We start from the raw sequence: 15,875 nt of genomic DNA, 5'->3' as shown, positions 1-15,875 counted from the left end.
GCCCGACGCCATCGAATCGGAGGCCGAGATCGAACCGAGGCCGCTGACGTCGAGACCGGAGCCGCCGCCGGCGTCGTCAAAGAACTGACATTGTGCCGAGGCCGCCGACATCGAGCTGGAACCGCCTCACGGCATCGACCCGACTCCAGCGGCGTCGGAGCATCAGAAAAAGGGCAGTAAGTGGAGTAGAGGGCGCCTAAGGCCCTGTGGAGACCTGAGAGACTGCTCTAAGGGGCTAGGGAGGTGCTGGAACCAACCTGACTGTGCCAGGGGTGAACTGGGACTAATCTAGAGAAGTTGTGTGGAGAGAGAGAGCCAGGTCTCTGGTATTTCCCCCCTTTATCTACCTCAGTTTAGGCCTCAGCCTTGACCAAGCCAGGGAGTAGACACCCCCAAGCCTTCCACATCCCCACAAGCTGTGCCTGGGCCAAATCAGCCCTTAGGAATTCAAAAGTGATCTGAATCCATGAGTGTCACTGTCAGCTTTTAAGTATTTATTAGGGGCACTGTATTTATTGTATTTAACCTATTTATTGTTCCACTGTATTTATTGGTCCACAGTATTTATTGATGCACAATATTTATTGGTTACAGTATTTATGGCCTCAGAATATTTAATTGCCTGTCTGTATTGCACTTTTATTTATGCCTTCAGTATTTATGATCACCCCTATTTATTGAATCATTAAGCCAGTATTTATTTGTCCTGCACTTTCTAAAAAGTTTGTATATTGTGATTGTTATTTATTTTCTCCAATCAGCAACTAAGAGAAAAAGCAGATAAAGAAAGTTATTTTCATAATTTTTACGGTGTAGAGTCGTTTTTGGAACGGATGCACGCATGGTTATTGTTTGGGTATGTTGTATGCTTAGCACGGAGCCTGATTCCTGACCACTCGAGCCAAGCTACCCCAGTGTGTCCGGAAGACCACCACCACCCCTTCTAGTGTGGGAGTGGTTTTCCAACAGCGACAATTCTGCTACCACTGCCATCTCCATATGATGGGCTAGCCGGCGGTCTAGTCTGGTCCAAAGTGTCTTCTTGTTTTTTAACAGACTGCACAGTCCTATTGTTTGTGTTCCCGTGACTGGCAGGAATTGCAGACTTCATATATGTCAGAGTACGCATATCTAGCCCCACACTGAAGGCATTTACAGAATAGACTGTCTTTTTTACCCTGCATTACCTGGCGCCGAACATTCTTGATGAATCTTGGAAGGGAGTTTGTATTTGTTAAGTCGAATGTAGAAGTCTTACGGCGTCTCAAGAACTCTGCTCCGCTAGTCGCTGATAATTCGCAGAACTGGTGTACGAGGTGTACAGGCCGTTCTAAACCATTAAAATAAACCAAAAGGTATGACTTTTGAGGGATTAATACTGTTAGTTTGTGTCAACAATAGTTCAATTATAATTGGACTACATCCATTCTTCACCCACATGTATTTAGCTATATCAATTACTTAAAACACTTGTGAAATGTAGCTATAGATCAATTTTTTAAATCAATTTTTAAAAGCAAATTTCATGACTATACCAATACCCAAAATACAACTCACTGTCCTCATTGATGATCTTATCATACACAGGAGGCCGAATGTCTTATCTGGCACTGGGTCCATCTTCAGATAGTCCAATACATTCAATGAACAAAGTGCCTAATGTTCATATATTGCACATGTGATGTGATTAGGCTGGTGATCCTTGAATCAGAAGTATTTTCATCGGATGTGGACTCCTTTTTTTTTTAAAGTAGTTGATACGTGTTGGCCAGCTGACTTTTGGCCTCCTCAGGTGTGTGAATCCTTTGACTTAAAGACTTTTTAAATGAAATGTAGGCAAATGCAGGGCGGTCATACGGTATTGCCATGAAGGTGATATAATCACCACTGCCAATTGTACCACGTGGCTCGCTGGTTATGCTTGCTGTCCTTAAAGCAAGAACTAACAGCTGTCGCCTTGCCTAAACTATCGGCATCTCCTTTTGGTTGCCCGACAGTGTGTTGTATATTGTGTAATGGTATATTCATGAAATTTGATTTAAAAAATGTATCTATAGTTACCTTTCAGAAGTGTTTGAAGTATCTGATACAACTAAATATGTGTGGGTAAAGAATAGATTTAGTCCAATAATGGAGATGATATTGTTGACACAAACTAACAGTATTTATCCCTCAAGTGTCATACCTTTTGGTTTATTCTAGTGCATGTGCCCAAGAATAGAGAGGGTCAATAAGGCCACCCCGTTTTATACCGTTCCGACCTGTTAGGCATACACAGACTGCAAAGGCTTTGAAGCTGTGTGGTGCTCTGGCGCAATCAATCCGAACCCATGGGTGGGAAAAATAAATATAACAGAGGAGCCATTAGACATGCTCATTCCCTAAGGAGGTGGAGACTCAATTTCACATCAGCAGTAAACAGACTCCCTCGAGAAAACAACTCCGAGCCCTACACTAGAAATGTAAATGTAAATGTCAATGTGCAGATATTTATATAGCGCAAATCACCAACCGGTCTCTAAGCGCTTGCTTAGGGAACCCGTCCTGGTATTCCCCTGTGAGGTAACCCAGCAGGGCATCCACAAGGTGAAAGCCAGGCATCCCGCCGCGAGGGGCCATTGTGGAGATTAAGCAAGCTATTGCCCAGAGTCGCAGAGTGTGAACCCATAAATCGAGTATGCACTGGAGCGAGAATTATCGAGTCCATGGACAATTTATGGACTCAAGACCCAGCCGAGCCGGGAATTGAACCCTGGTCCCGGGCTGACCTCTGCTTCCAGGTCTGCCTACTCTAACCAGTGAGCCACACTTCTCCACAAGGCAGAAGGTTGCCTAGCAAGTGTATCTGCAGCCAACACATGCTACAAATGTATTGTTCCTGCATCCCCTTGTTCTCCCTGCATCCAGGGAGCCCATTTGGCTCTATAATAATTTCTGCTGAATGCAGCAACCCTATGATGAAGTATTCAGTCTAGGCTTGTGGGTGAGGGTTTGCCTTACATTCTTAATGAAATTCAAGCCCACTAGTAAGCCATATGTACAAATGATAAGGGCTTTCCTGAACCAGTGCAATACTCACATTGAAGATCCTCTTTGTCCTGAAGACTTATGAGTTTATAGGGTATAGTTTGGGAGGGATCAATCAAAGATTTCCATCCGACTCCCAGGGACATCTGTGATTGGTCTATAAATCTCAGTGTGTATATGCAAGCCCTATGTGGGCTAACTGCTGTCTTGCTTTTACTAGGAAGGAACATATTTGAGTCGATATCTGTCAAATAAAACTTATTTTGCTTTAAAAACAGGAATATTTTTTTCAGATAAAGTTTTTTTTCATAGGTACTGTGTGTTTAATGATGATTCCTGTCAAAAATGACAATTGGTCGAGGTGCATGCCTGCATTTCCTGTAAAAAATGCTTACAAAATTGTGAAAAAACGTTTGTGATTTCCACCTATATCGTGATTGGGATTTTACAATTGTACTTTTCTGTTACATTTTTTTCCAGCTTTTTTCCTATATATAATACAAGTTTGGGAACATGTTTCTGAAATTCAGAATTTTACGTTGTACGTTTTGTTTTAACTTGGAACTTTCTAACTAGTACTGCAAACCCTGTATGGCTAGTTCCAAGTGTGCTACTGATTTCATCTACATTTCGTAGGATACAGACTGTTCAAATAAATTCTTTAATTTGCAGTCAGCTAGTGGGACAAAAAATAGATCAGCATAGAGACAATGACCCAGGTAACAAAATACATGATTATGGTGAGAAGGTCCCATGAAATTATTACCATAAACACTTCCCATATTAGACTAAAGTATTTGGGGTTCAGACCACCCCTCAAAGGAATACACCATTGCCACAACATGCTAAAAAATTGTCACATATTTAGTCTCATTACTAGTGCAATGAAAAAACACCAGGCATTCAGGTTATATCCGCCTTACCAGTCAATGGAAAAGAAAGAACTGATGGGTAAAGTGCATAGTACATATCAGAGTTCTGAACAGGCTAGATCCAAGAGGGTTTCAATATTTGTATTCCATGATCCATGCAGAATTAACATGCTAAAGGGCATTTTTAAACCAGCTTGGCCACAGTCACACAAAGTAATGAGTTTGCGCCTTAGAAAACACTTTGGGGCTCCTATGTTCATGACCTGCTGTAGCAGGATACATTTCTGTATAAAACTATGGTCAGGTACATCACACTCTTTCTTCCCATCCTCCCTCGATCTCTTTATTCGTGTGGGATGCATATACAGATTTGGTCATTTGTCTGGGACGATACAATTGTAAATGAAAGACTTTGTTGGTGTTCTCTTGTAGAAGAGGTTAATCATTTTATATACTGAAACATCATTAGAAATTCTCATTGCTTAACTCTGGCCACGCATTATACTACTACTTAGTGCATAATAGATTTGTAATTGAGGACCACAAAAATATATCCGCTTTCTTATATTTCCTTAACAAACAGATACAAAAAAAAAACCCTGTAATGCCACCACATAAATGCTTTACGCAAGCAACAACTGCAAATGCAAACTTTCTGGTAGTGATGTGCCCCACTTCCTAATTTTTAAAACTTAGAAAAGATAATAGCAATCCATATTCATACAAGATATGAAAAACTCTGAAGTGTTAACTTAATCACCCAATACATGTATCACACTTGAAATGTAGAAGGGTTTAGCAAACATGTTTGAAATCTAAGGAGTGGTGATTTTCTTTAAACTATAAACATTACTAAAAACAATTTTCAATGTTATCATTCACTCAATTAATACAAAAGACATTCAATTGCACACTGTTCAATGTATGGGACCACCACTGTGAAAGCACATGTCATTAGAATAAGTAATAGCTGTAATTGAATGTGTCACAAGGAGTGATAAATTCAATAGGTGATAAAAAAAAGCTTGATTACAAGTCATGGTAAAATAATGAAGAACTAACAAGTGTGGCAATTCCTTAAAGTGTTGCTGCTAAACAGAAAGGTCAATTGTATAAAAAAAAAAATTGTAAAACAATCTAATGCTATTATCTTGCCAGTAAGACCGTGAGGGACTGATATCTATACTATTCAAGGGTGTACCTAATATTAGGATTTATGAAAAAAATCTAAATGCATTTTAGGTACCCTAGAAATGTTTGAAAATGAATCATTCGCAAGACTCAAAACATTGATCTGCTTCAATTTTGTACGTTTAGTTGATTGTCTAAGTGAGCTTGGTGATCAAGATACACGACACATAACAGTTGTTGTTCAAATGAATGCCATTACGTAGCTTAGATAATAGCTGGACTAGTGAGCATGTTAAATCCATTGCTATTAATCTATAGGCATAGCAGTCTTCATGAAAATCAAGTGCAAGCAGTAAACAAAAAATTGTTAAGCATATTGCCCCACATATAACCTTAATGTTGCAGTAAATAAAACTGAAGTGCATTGCTCTAGGAAATCAGGGCAGAAGCTGTTTTTTCATGGTTTATTTAATTTTCCACATGATCACAGTATAGCTTTACATTGATAAGGTTTGATACTACTTACAAACAGAATGCATATTAAAATGAAAGCACTCCTCTCGTTCATTAAGTTACAAAATGGGTGTAGTGTTTCATCAGGACTGATGCTTTGTGTCAGCATGATAATTTCTTTAAGTTATTTAACAGTCTGTGTTCAAGATCTAGTTCTAACAGTTTAATACAACTCAAAACTGAAATGCAGGGTTCCTAGGGGAGATACTTACACTCTGTATGCAGTCTCAGCACAAGTGCATACATATAGTCATACTATTTTACACACTATGTACAGTCAGAGAATTTTCTAGTCATCACACTTGGTCCCATTTCCACCACCCAGTTCTGTCCCAGAAATGTTATCTTGCAATTGCTTCGTTTTTTTAATATATTTACACATAATTACTCCTTTATTTTGCAGGCAAGAAGTGCAATGTTATTTTACAATGGAACAGTAAAATGCATGCTTGACTGCAGATAACACACAGCTTCAAATGGAACAGCAAGTCAACATCTAAAGGTCCATTGTTTAAATATCTGCCGACAGTCTCTCGGCTGATTTTAACAAGAAACAAGAGGCTTCTGCTGCATGCAGTACATGGTGAAAAATCTTTCTGCACCGGGTGTCTGAAAGGTTTCTTTTTTTGGCAATACAATACATATACATTATATTAATATGTATTTATTAATTAGTTTACATTGTTGTACAGTACATTCTTAACTTAAAAAAATACATATACATTATTTTTTTGTTGTTCCAGAAAAGATGTATGGCTTTGCATTTTTTGAAGACATTCTATAGTTCTATTTTGTCATAATTACCTTCTTAAGTGATGATGTGCACATTTCTTTTGATAATATACTTCACTGTTCTTTTTGTTTCAAACAGACATTTATATTCTTAGACACTTTCCACATAATAATCATCTACATTGAGTTTAGTTCTAATTAGACAATGGTATGATGTTCTTTAAAGCTGTTCATTGATCTCGTCTCACCATTAACAGGGACTCATTGATTTGGGATATTTAGATACTCATAAAAGACTGCCCAGAATGGATGTTGGTGGCTCAAATTCAAATGCTAATGATGTGACAGTTACTACTTATGAATGTAAGAAACACTACATATAAAATTACATTAAGGATGCAAACGGCAGAGCATGTAAGAATAATCTACTTGGTGATCAAAATGTTAAAAATGTAAAAGTAGAATTTGAATGTATTGTTCCCGATCTATTTCTATTTTGGATTCATTAGGTTTTTATCCTAGACCCTACATGTAACACATGGCTTCCAGTGGTCAAAATATACAAGCCACAAGTTGGCTCGTCATGCATCTTTCCTGGAACAACCTATAAATCACAGTTATACTCTACTATTGGTACAGAGGTATGAAGAAAAGCCCTACATATTGAAATATGTTGCCACTTTACTTCAACGAATATCAACTGTAACACTGATATATTTTGCAAATATACAATATGTAGAGTGGAGCCTCACACTATTAACATTAGATGACATGCAAGACAGATCGATCTACTTTTAAACTTTAGGGAGCAGAGTGTCCAAGAACTCAAATGAGCTCTCATAAGCTAAACCACAGAATGTAGGAAGTGCTGAACAGAGTAAAGAGCCATGTCCTTTTTTTGAAGACTTAATAGTGATTTACATATGTTTGAAAAACAATGCATGTAGTACAAATGGAAACAAATTGTGACAGTAAAAAGGTTAACCCCTAAATTGCTGTATTTGCTTTCGATGGTGAATAACAAAGTGCTCAGTTTGCAGTTCTGCTGGTTTAGTGACATCCATGGCATGGAAAGAGGGGAAAAGAAAACACAAAATGATATCAGAAATGGAAGCGGAAGTGTGCCCTGTCTTGTTTGAGTGGTATAAGCAGCTCACAATCATAGATAACTTAAGCTCAAATAGGGAATATATTTACATTCACCTACCCACTATCACAGAAAAATGTTGGCTGATTAAGTATAGTTCTACAGTGTCACTTGGATTTTGTTTCAAATGGTGAGCATGAGAAGGTGAACAATTGATGGAATAACCGCAACAATGCTCAGACCATCACCAATTTACACTGCTCCCCAGAGTAGCTATTGGTAAAGTCCTTTTATTGGACTCAGGAAACGGCTTTCTCAATTCCAACTTTCACCAAGGAAATATCGGAAGCAATGTAGACTTCTCTGCGAATAGGAACATTTCACAATTGAGTTACATGTGTGGCCTTATGCAGAGATAACTGTGCCTGTCATCTTGTAACATTATGACCTAAATTATGATGCACAATTAACCACCCACTGAGTAGAGTTAGCCTCAAAATGAATTGATGTTAACAGTGAGAGGGGCTCTGCTAATGCAGTAGTTTGCTATTTGGAACAAACTAAATCCTCAAGAAAGACAAGGAAAATTCAAACAGACAGAGAGGAAGAATGTTGAAAAATGCCAACAGATATAGAAGACAGACGTTTTACAAATGTTTTACACACAGTATGGATAGTTTAAATAAAACTGTCCATAAAATATGGACATACAACAACGCAGAAAGACAGTTAAGAAAGTGAGGTGTGCATTTAAACATGGGCAGAAACAAAATAGCTTTGAAACAGACTCATCTGCCAATGTTAAACTAAAAATGTTCAACTAGGACTATATTCAAATGTACATAACGTTCAAAGCACAGTATATTGTTTAAAAGGTGCCTGACATTGAAGAAGACTAGAGCACCCAGGTATGAGATGAATATTTTGCAGTGTAGCATGCACTGTTTGTGGGACCCTTCTCGTATTATCGTCAAGTAAAAAATGAAGACAATGGTGAATGGAAATTCACAGTTCTCACAGCCTTTAAAGTGTCTTATAATGTGTGTAGCCAATGCTCTAAAACAACTGGCATTAGCAAGTAATCCTACACCGCTAAGAGTAAGTACTACAACCTTACTGGTGTGCTTACCTGAAATAGCAGTGCAGTAATAATACTGATTAATAATGATTTGTATTAATAAAATAAGAAGTATTTATATCAACATAGTTTTACTAAAACAGCATACAGTAAATGTGTAGTAAATTGGCACTGTAAGTAAATGAATTGCTCAAGATTCTTTTAAAGTCCCAACATTTATTAAAGAAAATACTGGAACTTCTGAATTCATTATTCATATTTAAATTTTGGTGCGTGTTGTGTCATTATTTAGTGATTGCATTTTCTACTTATGGACATGGAATTCCTGTAAAGTGTATATTGCTAAGTTTGTGGACTGGAAATTTGCTTTCCAAGCAGAAATGTTACATACTGTATACTGTAAATCTATGGCTATATTTATATATTTACAAAGTTTACTTCAGTACTTTCATCAACCATATTAGGTCTACTTATTTTTTGCCCATTATCAAGAAGAGCAAGAATGAAACAAATAACTTTAGTCATACATTTATTTCATATATATATATATTTATATATGTATAGCTAATATCCAGGATAGAGTGTAAAACTGTTATGATGTGACACATGTTGCTAGGTTCTATTCAGCTAGTGGTATCTTTCAAGTCAATTGAAAAATTCTGACTGATCATTAGGATCAAAAACACCACTCTCTATTAAGTGGATGATATGTATATTTATTTTTTACTGATGTGTTTTTCTCTTACGAGAACGCACAGATGTTCAGTGGAAACAAATTGCCTTTTCTGGGTAGAATGACACAGCATGACTTGGTACCAAAACCACTTTCAAAACTGCAGTCACCAGAACAGTACATACAGCATTTTCTAGACTATTGTGCTAATGCCACTGTGTTTGGGCTTTGTGCTGGTTGAAGTAGAAGATGTAGGTTGTTGCCCATGGTGGAGCTGAGCATGCTGGGAATGGGAAGAGGGACCAGCATGAGTAGGAGGCAATGAGGGATGAGCAGAATGGGGATGCTGTGCGTGAGGAAGCTGCTGTGTGTAGGATTGATGCTGGGAAATTGATGAATGTTGTCCATGTTGATGGTGCTGGTGTGGATGCTGGACATGTTGCGGTGGGTGGTAGTGATGGTGGTGGTGATAAGGCGGAGGGTTCTGGGGTACATGACAGTACTGTGAATGGTGGCTGTGCACCTGGGCCTGAGTCTGCCCCTCTGCTGGCCCTGTATGATGGGCTGCAGGGGGATGCTGTATGTGCTGCTGATGAATGGTTACTGGAGTGTGCGTTGCTGGCTGGGAGGGGCCAGATGACAGATGCCCCAGAGAAGATGGCTTCCCCCTTTTGCTACCAAATATAGAACCTAGAAGAGAGGAAGAATTAGGCAAAGTCTGGTGTGGTCGTGATGGGCAATCTCGGGTTGATGTAGCTCTTCTGCGCATATGAGGGCTGCTAATGATGGACCCCTAAAAGAAAATCATAGAGTACAATTAAAAGATTTGCAATTACTGTAGAATATTTGAGTCAGATCAAATCCTGTATACTCACTTAACCTGACTGCACTGAACTCTACATCTGAAACAGTGACATTAAACTCACCAAGACAGATTGCGAAAACCTTAACAATGCCATAAAAAGAGCAACATATGAGTAGCTACTATTGCAACAAATTACCAGATAACTATTTAACACATTATACACCACCACACTTAAGAATTTTCAGTGTGTAGTGGGTAAAAAATATTTCTACTAAATATTTGCTATGTACGCATCATTAGACAGAATGCACCAGAGAGCCCTTTAAAATAAGTGGTTGGGCATTCATCTGTTAACAGACAAGCTAACTAATTCAGACCCAAACACTTTTTATAGAAACCTCTCAATAAAACATCCTCATCTTTTCTTTAAACTGATATTCTTTCCTACATGTACCACTCCTAATAATTAATTGAGAGGATGTGTGGTAAGTCCTGAAACAGAAATTCTTAGATGCAGTGCGTTTGATTTAAACTGTGTATAAACTGTGTTTTTAGGTTGTGGAGAAAGAAACCTGAAAACTAAAAAAGAAAAAAAAAAAAAAGACATTAACGATATATAAATGGTTGGAAGATGAATGAAATCTCATGAAATCCACATTAAATCCATCCCATATAGTTACTTTTCTGCAATATTTCTCTTCAATTCAACATTTTCATCACCAAATACATTAAAATGGCTAAAAAGCAACATGAATGGCTAAGCAAATTAAAAGCAAAGTACACTATAACCAATGAGAAATTGGACCAAACATGCTGCAATACTACAAAGCTGACTACCCCAACAACAAGTGCAGCCGCCCCAGCTTTTACAAGGTCAAAATGGCCCTCATGAAAGCAACAGCTTTCTTCTGTTTGGTCAACACAAGTATGTGTGTGATCTTTAAAAGTGGCCTGCTGATGGAAACACAAGAAAAACTTCCCGACTCTTGCAGTTGCCTAGACAGCAAAACTTGGCTGATAGTAAGCATCTGGTTCCCGTACATGAGCAAAGGATCCATTTGCAACAACTCCTAAAAACAGTTCTGCACTTTGCATTTATTGTTTACAATACATTAACTAGGTGTGCCAGTAGTAGGACATTTTAAAACCAGACTGTAAACAGATATGAACCTAAAGCTTTTCCTAGACCCCCACTTTCACAAAGTAACTTTTGAAAGCCAAGGGTAAAGTTGATGAATAACCAACATGAATAGACATGGCTATGATGTACTGCCTAAATCCATTGTGCCAATGAAATCCCTTTCCCATGTATTATACCGTCAACTGGCAGAGTATTATGGTGTCAGGTAGGACAATGTCAGCAAGGACGGTGAAGACACACCAATCAGTTTAGGTTACAGCAACTAGTTACCAATTGGGGTACTCAAATCCTAGTCAAATTAATGTCAGTAACCCTGGATAATTTTAGGTTACGAAGTTAAGTGGGAAGTCAGTTCTTGGAATTAAAAGACAATGTTATAAAGTAAATGAAATAAGGGAGAAGGGGTTTCAGCTTTGTATCATTGCTGTTTTAAGCTATGGTTTCTAAAGGAAACATCAAATATATTCAACCATGCTTGCAGGAACATAGGGAACAAGCTTAGCAGGAATCAGAAAATTGAGTTTACGCCACAAAGGTGTATTGTTTTTAAGTAACTGTAGTGCAAAGTGAGCAGACTACGCATGCATATTATTGGAGGCAGGCAGGTTATGTGTTAGAAAAAAGAAAGACAGCAAAAAGTGTATATACACAAAAGAAAGGTTTGAGAAATGCATATCATCACAACCAGCTAGATATCAGATGCTTCCAACTTACTTCCATATTGCTGTCTAGCGATCCTGCACTGCTGCGGCGCCCACGCTTGCCTGCCCAGGACATGCAATACCATAGATTAGAGACTGCAACATGATCTGGGTGATTTATAGCTCTTTCCCTAAATAACTCAGCCTGAGAGTACAAACTGGGAGGGCCTTACTACATGAAACTTGCATAGACTCAACAGCGAAGTAGAAAACTGAGGCAGAAACAAATACAGTTTCAGGCCTCAAAAAGAGGTTGCATCACTGCACTCAAATTCTACATAACATGATGGTAAGTAAGACGATTTTTTGGTTAATACAAATGTTATTACTCCAAAAAGTGTGCAACACAGGTATAAAATGCATACTGTTTTTTCAAATTCTTTCATATTGGCTTTATGTTAAGTGTCACTGTTGCATCAATTGTGTCATCCAATACTGCTAACATATAATTGAATAGTACATAAAAAAATTGTTATATTATGGACTTTTAGGGTCACCAACAGTTCAGCACTACAGGACTGAAGAAATATAAGTCTCTGAATACCAAGTATTTTTAGATTTTGTTTAAAATTCTTATATCTCAGTTGAATTCAAATGTATTTTTTCTTATAACTATCAGCAGATGCACTTAACTTCCAATAACAGATGTAACTGTCCATAACTAGTTTTTCTAGATTTATTTGCTAAGATGTGCAGTGCGGTCTGGTAAGCCAGAGATAAGAACAATTTTGGTTGGATCAGTTAAAATTATATATTAGGATAGCTTCTACTGAACTTTAATTAGGATCTGTAACAGTACAACAGCAATATTTATACTGCTGCAAAAGTCCTTGTAGAGGACCAACCCACAACAAGCATCCTTCAAGTGTTAAAATATAGGATGAATATCCAATCAAAGGCTAAGAACACACAATGACATGCTTCCTTTGGAATAGTTCTTCTGCCTGGGCAATAAACTGGCATGCAGCTTAAGGTACAAATCAAACCGGTGCAATTATCCAGGAAGTCAAAAGTTAGTTGCTCATTATAGTATTTTGAGGAAGGGACAAAACTTCAGTAATTAAGGTAAGATTGAAAGGTGGAAGATCACCTTTGTTAAAAGAAGGACAAGCATATGGGAAAAGGAAGTCAGGCACGAGGGACTGGAAGGCAACTTCATCTCCAACACTGAAGGAATTCCATGAGAGGAGGAAAGGAGGGTGTTAAGAGGTTAAGGGAACAACAGGTAACTAGAAAAAGGGGCCCCAACTACATAATAAAATCAGAACAGTTATGTTTGTCTTAAAACATGGTAATTTATGCCTTCATTACTTCCGCGCTAGTTGTTTTGGTTTTCTATGTAAAACAAAAAAACAAAAACTCAACAGGAAAAAAAACACCTCATTCTGAAGATAGGATTTGTTTGTAAAGCCCACTCGATAATAAAAGTAAATCACTATATGTAAACATGTAAGCCATCCATGGCTGTTGCAAGCAGTGGCATGAAATGGCAATATAAGGATGCAGTAAATCTTGTTGAAATGCCAAAGAATTCACTATCCAGCCGATGGAAGAACAACCAAGTTTGGCAAGCCACAATGATTGCAGCAAACAGAAATGTGATGAAAATAAATATGTCTATACTTCTCCAGAAAGCACAAATGTGCCCTTTGGGAGGGTTGAATTTTATTTGAGTAGATTATAATTGGGTCATTGGACTATGGAGACTTGACAATCGCAATGAACCAACATCTAAACATCCTGTATCATTGCATAAACATTTAAGCACCTCTCTTAAACATTAACTTTTAAATGTTAATATTAATGCTGCTTGGTTAAGCTGCTTAAATAGTTTAGATGTGTCCTATATTTTATGTTCCCCAAGTTATTTCATATAGTTATGAAAGCCACAACAGCAACACACACTGACGTTCACCATCCAGTACAACAGTCATGCATAACGGAAAAGAACTGACATAAGGTGATCACCCACTACTGCAAGAACCACAAGACTAAATTGCAAATATAGTCAAATAATCACTAGTTTGATCGTGGAATACCATCTAATGGATTCTATCTTACAGTCTTAAGAAATGCAAGCAACAAAACTGATGTAAATGATTTCCAACATGAAATTGAATAATAACAAAAAGAAAACATACTATATCTCAATATAAAATGTATGTAATCCAGGGTATTATATCTAATTACTTATATTTACATTTAATATTAGAATGAATGCCCTACTATTAATTGATTAAAAAGTAATCAAACTTGCAAGAAATATTGAAATCATAAATTTACTATGTCAGTGTGTTTTTGGCTTCTATGTTTTAGGACCACAAAGGCCGCTATCCATAAGTGAAGCAGATATTCATGTTTTATATTGTCATTTGACTTTTGTCAGAAGTTTTACAATTATATAAAACAGCACATAATTTAGATCAATGCAAAAAGGCTGGAGATATGTTAATTTCTTGTTGTCAGCTGTGAGTCAGAGCAATTGCATCATCCTCATCATCACCATGGTTCTCATACAGAACCTCACTAACTAATCTCGTCAACAAAGCAATAACTGCAGGAAAGGTTAGTGATGTACAGGCTGCCCACTTCTGAACAGTGTTGCATTACAATCTGACAAATAACATGCCATGTTTTTTGTGGTTTGCAAGATAAATTAAATGCCATGTCAAGAAAATGGGATTTGTACTGTGGTGACTAAGACCCTTCCATTTAATCTTTTAAATCGTAAGAAGTGGAAGATGCATTTATGTTACCCTCCAGGTTCGGAGTCTGGGTAATGAGATATGACTCCTGTGTTTTTCAGTTTCAACATAAATAGGTTGTAAATAACTCTTCATTGTTCCATTTGCCATGTCCTTAAAAAAAAAAAAAATGTATGTCCATTCCAAATTGTAAGGATTTGCAAGGCTACTTAATCCCCCTACACTAACCTTTCCCCTTAGTATGTCAGATTGCAAATAAACTGCACTATGGGTCAGACGCAGAACCCGCTGTCTGCATCTCAGATAATCAAATAAACCCCAATTCGAATCACAAGAATTTTAGGGGATTCTGTATTTTATGAATGTTAAGACTTTATGGGTGTTTAGATTATGAGTAATTCAACCACTGAACCAGTTTACCAGCACAATTTATTTGAGCGTTTGGCAAGGCATGAATAGATGGGAACCAGCCCAGATTCACGGCTCAAACCGACATCAACACACATTGAATCTAACAAGAGTTGAATCAACTTATTATTAAATGTCTTGGCTTGTGGGACCTGCCTAATCACACAAATGTTTACTGGCGATAAGACACAATATATCAAATGGTTTTCACTCTTTTAAAATTTGCAAGGTGCAAAGTGGCAGACTTTGGAGGTCGCAATGTATGAAAATTACATTTTAAATTGCAAACATATTTGGGACTCCCAATGTCAACATTGCAATTCCTTGATAATCGCAAGGTGGTCACAGAAAGCATTTTCTCACCCATGTACTTTACAAGGAAATGTATTAAAGGTCTTAGGCCTCTCTGGTGGTCACAAAGCAGTGAAGATTATCGACTACCCTCAGTCCCTTTACGTGACAGGAGTTGCAATAATGACACTTTGTAAATGCAGAGGTAGAGGCCTTCTGTTCTTTGCACATATCCTTCTCTCCATTCATGGCTGGTCACAATAAGTCACAGAAGTAATACAGTATCTTGAATACTGACAAGGCAGTATTTCTGCTAATAAATGCTACTAGCCTCTCTGCACTTACAAGCTCAGTTCCAAAATGTCAGTCCAATACCAACTACTGGAACCATGAACATGAGCTGCCTTTTCTGCAGCTCACAAGGATGCTTAATGTTACACAACTTCTCGAATACAACGGTTTCAAATCTGTACATGATAGATTAAATACAGCAATTGATTTGCAAGACTGCAAAGATACAGAAGGGAAAGCGTTGGTACTTAGGCACAGGACATGCAGTAAATTTATGAAAGAAAGGGTCCATTAATCTTTCAGGGGGTATGCAGAATAAGCCCAAGTATGTCAACAGATTAAAGCATTCAATAACCAGAACCTAATTCACACCAGACAACTCAACCAGATAATAACTTTGCTGGGCATAAACGCATATAT

The 15,875-nt window shown here is 37.6% G+C and overlaps 1 protein-coding gene across 24 annotated transcripts in view; it reads right to left on the bottom strand.

The window, feature by feature from the left end:
• Positions 1-5,467: 5,467 nt before the first annotated feature.
• Positions 5,468-15,875, bottom strand: part of IQSEC1 (IQ motif and Sec7 domain ArfGEF 1) — a 787,671-nt gene continuing 777,263 nt past the window's right edge. For 21 of the 24 annotated variants that reach the window (XM_085624821.1, XM_085624830.1, XM_085624822.1 and 18 more), the window contains 2 exons: positions 11,774-11,823; positions 5,468-9,906 (listed from right to left, as the gene is read on the bottom strand). In XM_085624821.1, the coding sequence (XP_085480947.1) occupies positions 9,307-9,906; positions 11,774-11,823 (650 nt within the window). In that variant the 3' untranslated portion in view covers positions 5,468-9,306. The remainder of the gene's footprint in view (positions 9,907-11,773; positions 11,824-15,875) is intronic. The other 3 variants (XM_085624838.1, XM_085624839.1, XM_085624837.1) reach the window with 2 other exon arrangements.

This window comes from Triturus cristatus, chromosome 9 (genome assembly GCF_964204655.1).
Source record: "Triturus cristatus chromosome 9, aTriCri1.1, whole genome shotgun sequence".
Classification (NCBI taxonomy): Eukaryota; Metazoa; Chordata; class Amphibia; order Caudata; family Salamandridae; genus Triturus; species Triturus cristatus.
This window is presented reverse-complemented; position numbering and strand designations above follow the sequence as displayed.